The 15,697-nt window shown below is 35.7% G+C and overlaps 1 protein-coding gene across 2 annotated transcripts in view; it reads left to right on the top strand.

Moving 5' to 3' along the window:
• The first annotated feature begins 982 nt into the window (after positions 1 to 982).
• LOC123540665 (carboxypeptidase Q-like) overlaps positions 983 to 15,697 on the top strand; it is a 44,274-nt gene continuing 29,559 nt past the window's right edge. For both annotated transcript variants that reach the window (XM_045325892.2, XM_045325883.2), the window contains exons 1-8: positions 983 to 1,019; positions 7,617 to 7,718; positions 8,534 to 8,665; positions 10,189 to 10,250; positions 10,983 to 11,150; positions 11,469 to 11,633; positions 12,893 to 12,977; positions 14,392 to 14,495. In XM_045325892.2, the coding sequence (XP_045181827.2) occupies positions 989 to 1,019; positions 7,617 to 7,718; positions 8,534 to 8,665; positions 10,189 to 10,250; positions 10,983 to 11,150; positions 11,469 to 11,633; positions 12,893 to 12,977; positions 14,392 to 14,495 (849 nt within the window). In that variant the 5' untranslated portion in view covers positions 983 to 988. The remainder of the gene's footprint in view (positions 1,020 to 7,616; positions 7,719 to 8,533; positions 8,666 to 10,188; positions 10,251 to 10,982; positions 11,151 to 11,468; positions 11,634 to 12,892; positions 12,978 to 14,391; positions 14,496 to 15,697) is intronic.

Below are 15,697 nucleotides of genomic sequence, written 5' to 3' on the forward strand. Positions count from 1 at the left end.
GTTTGCCATCTGGAGTAAATTTCTATTTGTTCAGTACTGTTTCCTTAGCTTGATCATCCTGGTGGAGTTTATAAAAGCAAGAATTGAGTTCAAGATACTTTCTTTCATGTATAGCAGTACTTAACAGAATTGCTTACAGAGTATATTCCTAGTAGACAAGGTTTGAGATCGTCTGAAAATTCTGAATGTCGTTATGTTGTTCCATACAACAAGTGCAAAACATTCAATGATAGAATTAAGTTTCTGTACAATTAGCCCAAAACTTTGGAATGAACTGCCCTTAGAACTACGCAAAAGTAAATCACTTGACACATTCAAAAAAAATCTTAAGACACTGTATTTCAGAGAGTTCGCAGCATTGTTTTAAATTTTTGATAACTGTTTATCATGCGAAAACAGCAGGTGATAGTTCTTAAATTGTAAAAGGTTTTACATTTCAACATTTATATCTCCAAGGTTTGTTTAATAAACGCACTTGTTGGCAAGGCTCTAAGGGTAGGGTAGTGTGTAGTATTTCTTTCTTAAATAGAATATGATAGCACCATTAACCGGGGGGTGGGGGTGGGGGGGGGGGTGGGGGGGGTGGAACCTCTATATGCAGGTCGTCTGGGCGTACCAGATGCTTTAAGCACTTATTGGCAATGGGGGTAAAATGACCTCAAGGGGATGGGTGCGGTCATGACTGTTTGTTACAATAAGGCTGTTATTATTATTATTGTCATTGTTAATATTGTTATAATAACTATTCATGGATAGTTTAAAGCGTATGTTAAATTATCCATATATTTATCATAAATCACAAGGCCAATCACAAGAGGCAAATAACTTGGTAGCCGTACATGAGCCGTACCACTGCAGGAGTTCCGGTATCGTAACCCGGATTTTAGTGTACACTTGCCGGTGAAGAGTTTGTTTACATCTCGACAGATCATGTGATCAGGCTGACATAGAGGAAGAAGGAAAAATATATTTTAACTCGTAGCATACAATGGAACTGACGAGATTTGCTTTACTGTTATGTAAGTTCATAGTTTTGATGTTTGTAGAAAGTTCAAAGTGTCAACTTCCAGATTTGCTGATATTTCACTTTTTATTTGTTGTAAAATTATCCTGAGTTTGTAATAATGTGTAATTACTGTAATTGATATATGGTCAAGATAAAGAAAGATGCCTGAATATATGTGTTCCAGTACAGGCACCCTCTCCAGCATTTATTTATTGAATCTTTCTAAATTTGAAAATGCACAAATTATACAGATGTTCTGGCTAGTGAACTTTTGTCCTAATTTTTTTTAGTACAGTGAATTAGCCTTTCTAATTAGGCTTATCGGTATGGCTTACTTTATGGGAAGTTTTATAGGAGAGATCGCCGTGACGTCACGCATTAGCATCTGTTTATCTGGTGGTGGGCAAAACAAAATGCTTTTACATCGTTTAAATTGTGTATGGGTTTGGAATTTTTAATTCTTAATAACTTTTTCGCTCATTTATGGATTTTCAAAATTCAAAAAGTTTTGAAATACTTACAATTTTTATATTTTCGTATTCAAAAATTGTCTTTGAATAAATAACTGTTTTAAATGACATATAATTTTAATAACGGCGTAGCGATGTTCAAAACGTTTAGAAAAACACTGTAAGTTCAAGAGAATCCCTTTAGCTTTTTCCTTTCATAGAATTTTTTCAAATTCACATAATTATATGATAGGAAAATTTGTGCTGAAAACAATGAACAAATAAAAATAATGGGTCACCAGGCTTGTTTTTGTGAAAAATTGTTTTGAACGCACCCACTGTTGCTGAAACTGCCAAGGATTTTTCAACATTTTCATAATTTTCTGCTGTGAGTTTTTGTGATCGCTCGATGTCCGGCGTCCATGGTCTGTCTGTCGTTGTCGTCTGTCAACATTTAGCTTGTGTATGCGATAGAGGCTGTATTTTTCAACTGATCTTCATGAAATTTGGTCAGAATGATTACCTTGATAAAATCTAGGCCGAATTCAAAAATGGGTCATCTGGGGTCAAAAACTAGGTCACTAGGTCAAATCAAAGAAAAACCTTGTGTATGCGATAGAGGCTGTGTTTTTCAATTGATCTTCATGAATTATGGTCAGAATGATTGCCTTGATGAAATCTAGGCCGAGTTCGAAAATGGGTCATCTAGGGTCAAAAGCTAGGTTACTAGGTCAAATCAAAGAAAAACCTTGTATATGCGATAGAAGCTGTATTTTTCAATTGATCTTCATGAATTTTGGTCAGAATGATTACCTTGATGAAATCTAGGCCGAGTTTGAAAATGGGTCATCTGGGTCAAAAACTAGGTCAATAGGTCAAATCAAAGAAAAACCTTGTGTATGCGATAGAGGCTGTATTTTTCAATTGATCTTCATGAATTTTGGTCAGAATGATTGCCTTGATGAAATCTAGGCCGAGTTCGAAAATGGTTCATCTGAGGTCAAAAACTAGGTCACTAGGTCAAATCAAAGAAAAACCTTGTGTATGCGATAGAGGCTGTATTTTTTAATTGATCTCATGAAATTTGGTCAGATTGATTGCCTTGATGAAATCTAGGTCTAGCTTGAATGTGGGTTATCTGGGGACATAAAGTAGGTCACTAGGTCAAATCAAAGAAAAACCTTGTGTATACGGTAGAAGCTGTATTTTTCAATTGATCTTCATGAAACTTTGTCAGAATGATTGCCTTGATAAAATCTAGATCAAGTTCGAATATGGGTCATCTGGGGTCAAAAACTAGGTCATATCTAAGAAAATACTTGTTTAAACTCAAGAGACCACATTTTTAGTCCAAACTTAATGAAAATTGGCCAAAATATTTGTTTCCATGAAGTCACTAGGTTAAACATGTTTTCACTGTTATAGTATGTTTCTCAGGTGAGCAACCTAGCGCCATCTTGGCCCTCTTGTTTATAAATACCAACCAGAATATACATCAAGACACATACATGTCAAGTTTCCCGCATTGTCCGGGGGTCTCACGGATTTTTTGTCCATTTCCCGGACATACGGAAATCAATCATTTCTCCCGGAAATCCAAAATTCCAAGCTAATGCTTTCCTGTATCAAACTAAATCCCTAATTACTCACTGTGCCTGACGTAATTTATCACTTGACTGGTATATTGATAAAAGTTTAACAAGGTCACGCTCTGGTGACATTCTGGAAACAGGTGTGTACTGTGCTATTTTTAGATTGTGTTAATTGGGGAGAGGTGATACTGACATAATACGATGGGGAGACAATCAAAATCCCCTTGATCAAAATCCCCTACGCTGAAAAATGACAGGGTGTTACAAAATCCCCTTCATACTTTTGCAGGGGGTATCATAATCCCCTCTGTGATTTTTACTTATTTCATCAAGTTCAAAATACAACTATATACAATTTAAAAGTCTATTGCATAAAACATGTAAATACAATGCCTTTAGCAAACATAATATAATTTGGAGCATTGATATCTATATATCTATAATGAAAATCACAGAGGGGATTATGATACCCCCTGCAAAAGTATGAAGGGGATTTTGTAACACCCTGTCATTTTTCAGTGGAGGGGATTTTGATCAAGGGGATTTTGATATACACTCAATACGATGATAAGACAGGAACTTGTTTATCGAAGACTCAGTGTGAAAAGATATATTAGGGATACATTTGAATAGATAAAGAGCCAACCTTTATTCATTACCACTGCTAGCATTATTGAGCAAACAACTAGAGATAGTTTTTAACATTCTTTTAACACTGCTATGATTTTGTATTTCATTTTGGTGAGTAAAAAGCAGTTTTCAGTGCAGATTAAAAACGGTGAAATGGATTTATTTCCAATCTATGTTAGCTTCTGCTCATCTGCAAAAAAATCTAAGAATGTAAAAAAAAAACAGCCTGCAGATTATTCACATTAAAGAAACTCGCCAGTATAAAATTTAAAATTTCATCCAAATTCCTATTCCTCTGCTCAAAGAATACTGTAATAACTAAATAAAGTTATTATAAACCTATATGTTGCTTTTTTTTGTTTTGTTTACATTGCAGAATTTCTAAAATTTTCATTTTGGACAGTACCGGTAACTGTTAAAATGGGGGCTTACAAAAAAGGTACTGACTGATAAATGGCAAACAGTGCAGATCATGATCAGACTGCATGGACAATTTACACTGGTCGCAAAGGCAGAATCAATCGTATTCAACATGATAAAGGTTAAAATGCTTTATAAAGCAAGTTAAGCACCTAAAAACATTGCCGAAATCGGACCTAAACTGTTACATAGTATTATATTCGACCAAAAATTTCCTAAGAAACGTACGTCGAAAAAATCTCCTGGATTTTCATCAAATATCCTGGATTTTCAACTGAAATATCCTGGAAAATTGTCCGCGGAACTTGACATGTATGAAGACAGCACAATAAGGTTTATTCTTTTTACAAATTTTATCATATACTTATTTGATATCATAGTCATATTTGTAATACTATAGCCTTACAATAATGGGTACAAATGAAAAAAAAAAAATATTGTTTCATATTCACTTTTGTGAACTTTTTACAATGAAAAATACCTATAGTGAAGAATATTTTTTTTAAATTTTGAAAAAAAAACTGTTTCATAGAATTTCTCCTGTTTTTCTTGTGTATAAATAATTGTATTGTGAGCATAAAAATGGCTAAAAATGTATGGGTCACCAGGCTAAACTTTACTGCCAGAATATAACACCTGTTCGGATGGAAAATGGCGCGAACCTGACCAAAAGTTTTAGAAATTCTTAATTCTTTCTATAATTGAATACTAAATAATCTGAAAGGTGATATTGTCTTATCAGTACTAAGTCAATTGTCTTACATTATATGAACAACACTGTCTTTGTACTAAAATGCGATGTGAAAACACAACCACAAAAATAGCAAGATACCTGTCAGGCATGATACTTGCCAATTAAACATAAACCAGTATCAACATTTGATTACTGATAAATTTATCAAAAATGTTATTTCATTCAAGATTCCTCATATTTAAAATTGTCTGTCACATGTTTCAACAAATGTTCGACCTCACCTCAGTTTTCCATAGAAAGTGTCGGCTGCGCAGAAAGATGCACATAAAAAACTATAGGAATTCCATTTAAGCGTTCATTATTAATCCATTTTATTTGGAAATAATACATAAAAGTAATTAATAAATTGCTTGTTTTATAACCTTTCTATTGATTGAAAAATTATGGATATAATTTTTTTTAAAGAAAGTTTAGGCCATTAGAAAAACACTACTGTTTACAAAAAAAAACATGGATGTTTGGTGTCTGTCCACCAAATCACTGTCTTATCAGTTCTAAAAATAGAAAAGACAATGGATTTGTATACAATCATGATCTCTCCTTTTGTCTGATATTTAAATGTGGGGACAGTTACCAGGCAGTCAAATGTTATTATCATTATGCCGTCCCCAAACATCTTGTTATTTGGACTATATTACCAATGCTGTTTCATAATACCATAAAATGTTCTAACAAGACAAGGGCGGATCCAGGATTTTGTGTGTGTGTGTGTGGGGGGGCACAACTATGGGGGTCCGGGGGCATGCTCCCCTGGAAAATTTTGAAAATAATGGATCCTTCTGGTGAATTCTGGCATTCTGAGGAACTTTATTAAGTATTTTAAAAAGGACAGGTTTTGTGACAAAATCAACCCAAATAACATGCTAATTATATTCCAAGTTGTATGATTTATCAGACTTATTCTTGCGTAAGTATCTCAGAATGGAATTTCTTAGCCCGAATGGATTTCTAAGGATTTTTTTTATGGGGAGTGGTTACCAAGGGCTAATAGCATATTGTACAAATGGTAAAGAGCATTATAGGAGCTCTTGCAAACTTTGTTGGATTTTTATTGTGCGAGCATAGCGAGCAAGGAAAAATGCATATTTTATATCTTTTTTTTTTACAAAGAACAAAAGACAAATTACCTGTGCGAGCGAGAAAAAATACATATTTTATAATTTTCACCCGGAACAAAAGACAAATACCTATGCAAGTGTAACGAGCGAGAAAAAAAGGCATATTTTGCAGTTTTTTCACCCAGAACAAAAGATAAATATGTATGCGAGCGTAGCGAGCGAGAAAAAATGCATGTTTTGCAGTTTTTCACCCAGAACAAAAGATAAATACCTATGCGAGCGAAGCGAGCGAAAAAAAAGGCATATTTTGCTCTATTTTTTACCCTGAACAAAAGACTAATACCTATGCGAGCGAGAAAAATTGCATATTTTGCACTTTTTTCACCCAGAACAAAAGACAAATTACCTATGCTCTGGCGATTTTAGGTCCCCCCCCCCCCCCCGATCTGCCCTTGCAAGATGTAGAGGACATCAAATGAGTGTAGACAATATAAGTTTTATTATATAATTTATTAAACAAGTTGAATAGAATTATACAATTCCAGCCTCTGGTGAGAATCGTATTATTTTATAAAATTTATTCAACGTTTTGAAATATCCCTTACAGTTCTAATTGAGGTGTGATTATTCACACATAAAAATACCTTAAAACGGTGTCTTATCATTAAGACATACCTTTTTTATTCTATATATATATGCTGTATCAAAAATTTGAAATAGTGTAACAATGTAGTGGCTTCAGTTATTTAGAGATAACTCTACTTATTTTTTTGGAACTTGGATGAAACCCCTTATACTGACCAAAAGCTCAGTAAATTTTAAGTTCAGATATCATTATGTAAAATAGATATTTAATTTACATATTTATTTTAAATTTTTATTTTTTATAAAGAACCAACTTTTAAGTGAAACAGCAAAACAAAAGTTTTTGTTTGTAATTTTGTGGATATGGTCATTTCAGATGTAATAATTTATGTCAAAAGCAATTTTCAGAGCATATAAAGAGTAATAAAGCAACTTAATCATGAGCTTAAAAAAAGTTTTGTTCCCTGTAATATTTATTTTTTTCTGATGATGGCTAAATACACATGCAAAAGGAGTCAGACCCAAAGGATGGTTTATTTATTTTGATAGTATATGCACAGCATCAAGCATCTAAAAGCACTGATATGATTCATAACAGTAATATACATACCTACCTTTCTGTTAGAGTAATACAATAAACAAGAGGCATAGCTTGATTAATGCCCCTTTAAATTAAAACTCATCAATAATCATTTAAACTAAAAACAAAATGAAACAAAGAATTTTGTTCTTATTCATTATAAATCAGTCTAAAAATGGTACCAGTGTATATATTGTTCCTAGACTAACCTGAACACACTAAACTGATAAAAGTTCATTGATATCATAAATTCCCTAAATGTAATTAATTGCCTGAATATCATGTAACTAAATGATACAACTGTACGTCTAGCTAATCTATAGTATTTTAATAACATTTAGCAGTTAATGCGAACAAATAACAGCAGTCTGATAAAACACTTATTTGAAGAACAGACAATTTTCGCAGCACAAAATGTTTATTTTCCGCATTTGTGAAAAAGAATCAATGTTACTACAATAGAATGCTGTCAGTATAATGGTTAATATGACAATCTTTAACTGAAGTTGTTGTTATAAAAATGTTTCTATTTTTCGTTACAGCTGTGTTCCTGCTAAAATTTAGTCATGGCTTTCTGTTAGAGTCCAGTGGTTATAACCGGTATGACTTTGACAAAATAAGGAAGGAAGTTGCATCTTATAAAGGTATTGACAATGTACAATTGTTGATATTTTCATTGTTTAATGGCAGTGTTATTTCATAGGTCATTTTTACTGATATGATATTAGAAACATGTTTGATTATATATTATGTGTCAGGATTAGCCCTTACCCTGCTAAATGTTTATAATAAACTTGTCTATCTTTCAATTAGGACAGTACCATTAACTGTTAAAATGGGTGCTTACCAAAAAGATGCTGACTGGATAGCGAACAGTGCATATCTTGATCAGACTGCACAGATGTGCAGGCTGATCATGATCTGCACTGGTCGCAAAGGCAGAATCAGTTGTGTCCAACATGCTAAGGGTTAGATTGCTCATAGATATTAAAGATTGTATTTTAAGAGGAATAGCTTTGTGACAGTTTGGAAGGACAGATGGGGAAATACTTACACGATAAACAATGTCCAGTTTGTTAAATACATAATTATTCCTATAGTTGCATTAGTTTATTTTTGACTTTAATAGGTTGCAAAATAACAGAATTACAAAACTTTAGTTTGTAACCTCAGACATTGTCAAATGTAATCTTTAACCCTTAGCCTGCTGGCGGTAGATGATTCTGCCTTTGCGACCAGTGCAGACCAAGATCAGCCTGCACATCTGTGCAGTCTGATCATGGTCTGCACTGTTCGCTATTCAGTCAGTAAATTTTCAGTGTAAACCCCTTTGAATAATAAATGGTACTGTCCAAATTGAAAGATGGACCAGTCCATTATAGAAATATAGCAGGGTAAGGGTTAAACAGTATTGGCCAAGCTTAATATTTATCATGCTGAGTATTATTTTTTTTTTCAGATATTGCCAACAGAATAATTGATCTGTCTGTTTATGGTGCAGCACAAAATCAGTCTTATAACAGACTCGCAGCTCTCACGGACAAATTTGGGTATCGTCTAGCTGGATCACAAACTCTTGAGGATGCTATAGGTTTGTTGATATTGAAAAAAAACAAAAAAACTGTTTTTGTATTGTTTGTCCCAAGACTTGTGTGAAATGCTAAGTTAAGCACAATGACACAAGGTAGAATATCTCTCTCCAGATTTGGAAGTCACAGGTTTAAATCCTTGTGAGGCTGGTGTCCTCACAGTTCCATTCGAAGGTGCAAGTAGTGATATAAATTCTAAGATGCTAGAAATGGGAATATGATATAATAAAGGGGTCTTTAAAACAGTACCTTGACCTGCAAATATACATTCAGCTCTCATGGATTTTGCTAGACCGGATCACATTCTGCGCAAGTGCCACTTGGGTTCCAGGCCTGACAAAATCCATGAGAGCCAAATACAACATTGTAAGTCAAGATACTGTTATAATAATCCTATTGTATATGGTATTCTTACATATTTCTTCTACATACCCATGTCAGGCAAGTTTCGAGAGTCACTTGTCCCTCAGTGCTGTGGGTTAGGAACCTTGCTTGGGGTGTAGGATCAAACTGCCTTACTGATGGTCAGTGGTTGTACCAAGATGTCCATATGAGTTGGGGCCTTCTACTACCAACAGAAGCTGTAACTTGCCAGTATGACCAGAAAAAAATGACAGTATTTCATTGATAGAAAAAGCGCAGGTGCTCTACACATCAACAACATCAGAGACAGATGTTGATGGGCTGTTAATTTAAAAAGACACTTTCCATAAAATTCTTAAAACACATTAGTATTTCAATGACCTTTTTCATGGGATTTCCAAACAAAGGATGCCTTGCATGATTAGTTTCCCAGTCCAGAAATAACTTATTATTCTAACAACACTTTATTGTCTGCCAAGAGCTTGTTGACTTCCAGGCAAAAGTGAGTTTAATATGGCTGCACTGCAATAAAAAAAATGGATGCCTGTTATAAAGTCTAAGATGAAATACTGGAAGGGATAGCTATAAATGGTGGTAATTAATCAGACAGTATATGAAACACAAACTTTGACCATGTAATAATTTCAGATGATTTGAGACACACTTGTGTAAACTTTTGTTTAAAATATCAGTTTTATCCTTGGTTATAGTTTATGGGTGCTGTTGTTCTATTCATTCACTAGTTTGTGATATCCTTAATTCTTTTGTGATATCTTTAATTCTTTTTATGATATCATTAAATGTATTTCACTGAAATGTTCCTTGGGTGGTCACCTTTCAGAATCCTTCAAATATAGCTTATCCATGCGGAGTCCTAGTTGCCATGAGAACCATATGGAAAAAATTTAAAAATCTTCAGGTTTAGAGAAATAACTTTGTTCGCATTTCAGATTTTCTTTCCAATGAAAATTTGTCATGTGGGTATGCATGTTAAGGGCTTATTTACTTATTTCTCAGGAAACGAAATATTTTGTCTTTTAATTTAGAAAGTTTAAATGCATTTAAATGTGTAAATAATCACAAAATATATTTGAAGAAGATGAAAAAATCTGCCCTGCTAAATACAACATGGTTACACATTTTTTAGTTCACTTTATTACAGATTATATGTTAGACCAGCTGAAGGCAGATGCTTTAGAAAATGTCCATGGTGAAAAAGCAGAGGTATGCTTTAACTATTAATGTACAAGGTATATTTTATCTGTTAGTGTAATGTATCATGAGAAATAAATTCTTTATTTCATCGTGCCTTAGAAAACAGGTTATGTTTTTCCTGCTGCTGTCAAAAATTAAGGTGACTGTCTTATTTTCATCCGATAAGGATGTGAGGATGTAAAGCGTGCAGGAATATTGTGCAATAAAGATTCCTGTAACATATTTTAATTGTATGTTAGATATGTAGATATTTATATCATTAAAATGCTATCTCTTTAAATGTCCAACATTTAGGAATGCATAACAGCTTTCAAGGTTGCAGAATATCCAGTGCAAGATCTGCATAACTTTAATTATTAATGAGAATAATTGAGCCATGCCATGAGAAAACCAACATAGTGGGTTTTCGACCAGCATGGATCCAAACCAGCCTGTGCATCCACGCAGTCTGGTCAGGATCCATGCTGTTTGCTTTTAAAGCCTATTGGAATTGGAGAGACTGTTAGCGAACAGCATGGGTCCTGACCAGACTGCGCGGATGCACAGGCTGGTCTGGATCCATGCTGGTCGCAAACCCACTGTTGGTTTTCTCATGGCACGGCTCAGATAGTTACCGGTAACAGATGCATCTCATTCTACTGAAAAAATGTGTAGAATAAAAAATGTTACCAAAAAAAGTTACGAATTTGAAATTATGCAGAGATTGAAACAATATCTAGTTCAATTTAACATCTTGTTTAGGTACCCCACTGGGTCAGAGGTGAAGAATCGGCGACCATGTTGAAGCCTAGAATACACCGCCTACCCATGTTAGGGCTTGGGTATAGCATTGGTACAGGACCAAAGGGCATCACTGCTGAGGTTATTGTAGTCAAATCATTTGATGAATTGGAGAACAGATCATCTGAGGTAACCTTTCATGAATAATTGTTTTGTGTATGTATGTCTGTATTTTAACCTTCACCCTGATGAATTTCTAAATTAAAAATGGACTGGTTCATCATTTGATTGGGGCAGTACAACTTGTTTATGAAAGGGGTGTTCACTGAAAATTTACTGACTAGCAACCAGTGCAGACGGATGTGCAGGCTGATCTTGGTCTGCACTAGTCGCAAAGGCAGAATCAGTTGCTGCCAGCAGGCTGAAAGTAAAGGATGTGATAGAATAGCGATCAGATTGTAGAAAAAAAGTGGCAACCCTGTTACTGAATGTAAAAAATGTTTGTAGGTTCCAGGGAAGATAGTAGTTTACAACAACAAGTACGAGGGTTATGGTATATCTGTAAGGTATCGTGCTAGTGGGGCTGCAAAGGCAGCTAAATTGGGAGCTGTGGCATCGTTGATCCGCAGTGTCACACCACTGTCTGTAGACAGTCCACATACAGGCATGCAGGTAAGATTCTGTGTTTATTGGTTTTTCATGGCAGCTGAATTGGGATCTGTAGCATCCTTGATTGGCAATGTCACACCACTGTCTGCAGTGTGTCCACACACAGGCATAGGGGTAAAATATTGTGTTTAATAGTCTGTCAAGGCATCTAAAGTGGGAGCTGTGGCATCCTTGATTGGCAGTGTCACTGTCTACAGGCATGCAGGTAAAATATTGTGTTTAATGGTCTAAACAGTGGAATGTGGTATTTCTGATCTATTCTTCAGTGTGGCACCAAGTTCTGTAGATAAGCCATGCATACGCATGTAGGTACAATGCTGAGATTTGGACATAAATGCCACTTGAATTGGAACTGTGGTATCTTATGTCTGCAAAAATATCACTTTATATGCTGGATTGCTGGTACAGTATTATACTTATAGGATATGCAGGGCAACTAGAATAGAGACTGGGAGGTCATGTGTCTGAAGTGACAATTTTGTCTGATGACAGCCATAATTATGCAGTCATGTAATACTGTGTACGAGATGCTGAGAGCAATAAAAGTATGGTCGGTAGCATAATGGATTTTCAGTTTGACTCTTCTATCTTAGTAAACATTCATGCAGACATAAAATTAAGTCGACAATTGTATACTTTTGGGAGAGGCTGGCTACTGTATGGACTGAGTCACTAGAGGTTCACATCGTACATTAGTGAGGGCAGAAGAAATAAAGGTTTTCTGCTCCACTGATTCTCAATATGATATCTCTGTCTGTGATCCTTGCTGTTAAAATTCTGTGGTGGAGTTGACTGTCAATATATGACTTGTAACATTACCCATCCTCAATGTGATATCACTGTCTGTGATCTACCCAACAGTGTCTGTAGACAGTCTTCATACAAGCATACATGTAGTTAAAATACAATATAAGTGTGATAGAATTTGGCTGATGAATTATAAATCGAGGGCTGAGCGCGAAACTATTGTATCTTGTTCTTTATTCATATACAGTTACAATAGTTTCGCGCTCAGCCCACGAAATACTACTTCATCTTGAAGAACAACTATTGTCATATAAATTATTATTTATTTATTTATTTGGGTTTTATGGCGCACCAACACAGTATAGGTTATATGGCGCCAAACAGGGCTACAAATTTTGGTTTCACATCTCATTTACATCAAAATAAAAACAAGAGGTATGGAATCAAAATTTATCAGTTATTGTACTTGTACTCGTTTTAAAGCTTACAGGGCAATGATCGATTTCATTTAACAGGATTACGAGAAAGGTGTTAATAAGATACCAACAGCATGTATAACTGTGGAAGATGCTGAGATGATGTGGAGAATGGCACAGAGAGGTAATATGAGCCGCGCCCTGAGAAAACCAACATAATGGCTTTGCGACCAGCATGGATCCAGACCAGCCTGCGCATCCGTGCAGTCTGGTCAGGATCCATGCTGTTCACTTTCAAAGCCTATTGGAATCAGAGAAACTGTTAGCGAACAGCATGGATCCTGATCCGCGCAGTCTGGTCTGGATCCATGCTGGTCGCAAAGCCACTATGTTGGTTTTCCCATGGCGCGGCTCATATAATTCTCCTTAGTTTTATATTATATTATACCAGATTTATATAGCACCCTTTTTATGACTAGCAAGTTCAGAGGCACCTTACATGTACAAAGTAGCCACAGCAACATGTACAAGGGTGCCAAATTCTTCCTCTACCAGTACCAACACAGAGCAATCTGACCATAGGGATAGAACAAGAGAAATCTCTTAGAATAAGGAGAGAGAAAGCCTTTTTAGCTCACCTGAGCACAAAGTGCTCAAGGTGAGCTTTTGTGATTGCCATGTGTCCGTCGTTGTCCATCCATCGTTGTCAACAATTTGACTGTTAACACTCTAGAGGTCACAATTTTAGCCTAATCCTAATAAAACTTGGTCAGAATGTTACCCTCAATAAAATCTTGGACGAATTCGATATTGAGTCGTCTGGGGTCAAAAACTAGGTCACCAGGTCAAATCAAAGGACAAGCTTGTTAACACTCTAGAGGTCAAAATGTTGGCCCAATCTTAATGAAACTTGGTCAGAATGTTACCTTCAATAAAATCTTGGAAGAGTTCGATATTGGGTCATGTGGGGTTAAAAATTAGGTCACCAGGTCAAATCAAAGGAAAGGCTTGTTAACACTCTAGAGGTCACAATTTTGGCCCAATCTTAATGAAACTTGGTCAGAATGTTACCCTCAATATAATCTTGGATGAATTTGATATAGGGTCATCTGTGGTCAAAAACTAGGTCACCGGGTCAAATCAAAGGAAAAGCTAGTTAACACTGTTGAAGCCACATTTATGACTGTATCTTCATGAGTCTTGGTCAGAATGTTAATCTTGATGGTCTCAGGGTCCAGTTTGAATCTTGGTCATGTAGGATCAAAAACTAGGTCTCCATTTCAAATAAAAGGAAAAGCTTGTTGACACTGTAGAGGTCACATTTATGACCATATCTTAATGAAACTTGGTCAGAATGTTAATCTTGATGATCTTTAGGTCAATAGGTCAGGTGAGCAATACAGGGCCTTTATGACCCTCTTGATAATACTTGCTGTTAGTGAAATCATTTCTCTTGTTTATGAGGATGTTAAATTTTACATGTACATAAAGTCTGTTTGTTTTATTTTGCCCAAAGCATTGTTAGGTGGTTGGTACAGATTGTTTAATTGGAAGAAAACTAAACTAAGAACAATTGTGTATCTTCTTTTCAAAAATAGGTGAGAAAATAGAAGTTTTTCTGAACATGTCTGCTCAGAATTTACCAACGACTATCTCAAGAAACACTGTAGCCGAAATCAAAGGGAGCACACACCCTGAGCAGGTAACTTAGACTGTAGCATCTTATAATGTATTTCCATTATGATTTGGTCCTAAAGACTATATTTTTTTTACATTTTACTATGGAGCATCGTTTATACATGTACAGTGATGCCATGTATATCATTTCCCATTGAAGTTTATCTACAATTTTTGTGATACCCCTTACAGAAGAAAAAGGCCTGCTGCGTACTCTTGCTGTGTACATACAGCGTATATGATGCGTACATGATGTGTACTGAAATCAAGGGCTTTAAATAGTACGCAGGATATACACCGCACATACACCGATAGTACGTTTGTAGTACACTTTTGAAATGCAAATGAGCTCTGCCGCGTACTACTTGCTGCGTACATGCTGTGGACTACATAGTACACAGGATGTACGCTGGAGGAATTTAGTATGCGGGAAATAGTACGCAGCATGTACGCGGCACATACACTTTTCACATGCAAATGAGCCTGCGGTGTACTACGCCTGCGGCGTACATGCTGTGTACTCCTGCGGCGTACATTCTGTGTACTCCTGGCCCGAGTCCTGCGGCGTACATGCTGTGTACTCCTGCTGCATACATGCTGTGTACTCTTGTGGCGAAACTGCTGTGATAATGTAAATTCCTTACCCCACCAACTTTCTTATGCAAATGCTGATCATTTGGACAGAAAAAAACAGAAAAAAGATAAGTGACATGCATCAATAAGTATTTACCCTTACCAAAATAATGTAGACTGATGTTATCAAATAAATTAGTATGCTTTTCTTCATCCACTTTTCAATGAAATAAATCAATTTTTGTAGCATGTAATTTGGTAAACATCTGAAGAAAATGGCGTAACTGCATCAAGGGGAAACAACTTTAATGCAACTAAATATAAGTGTTATAAATTTCGAAGTATCTGGGGTGTACATGCAGTGTACTATTTTCTTGTACAAGTCCCTCCTGCGTACATGCAGTGTACTCCTTAAAATTTCAGAGTCTGTGCTGCGTACTTGAAGTGTACTAGTGACCTCCTGCGTACATGCTGTGTACTCGTTGAAATAGTATGCGGCATGTACGCGGCATGCGGTGTATGTAAAATGTACTCCTCTGGCGTACTACTGTGTTCGCTGCATATACACAGCAAATACGCAGCATGTACGCCATAGAGGCTTGCTTCTGTAAGGGACATTACATTCTTTTGTCAAATCGCCTTAAAATACAACTC

The sequence above is a fragment of the Mercenaria mercenaria genome, chromosome 1 (assembly GCF_021730395.1).
Source record: "Mercenaria mercenaria strain notata chromosome 1, MADL_Memer_1, whole genome shotgun sequence".
Taxonomy (NCBI): Eukaryota; Metazoa; Mollusca; class Bivalvia; order Venerida; family Veneridae; genus Mercenaria; species Mercenaria mercenaria.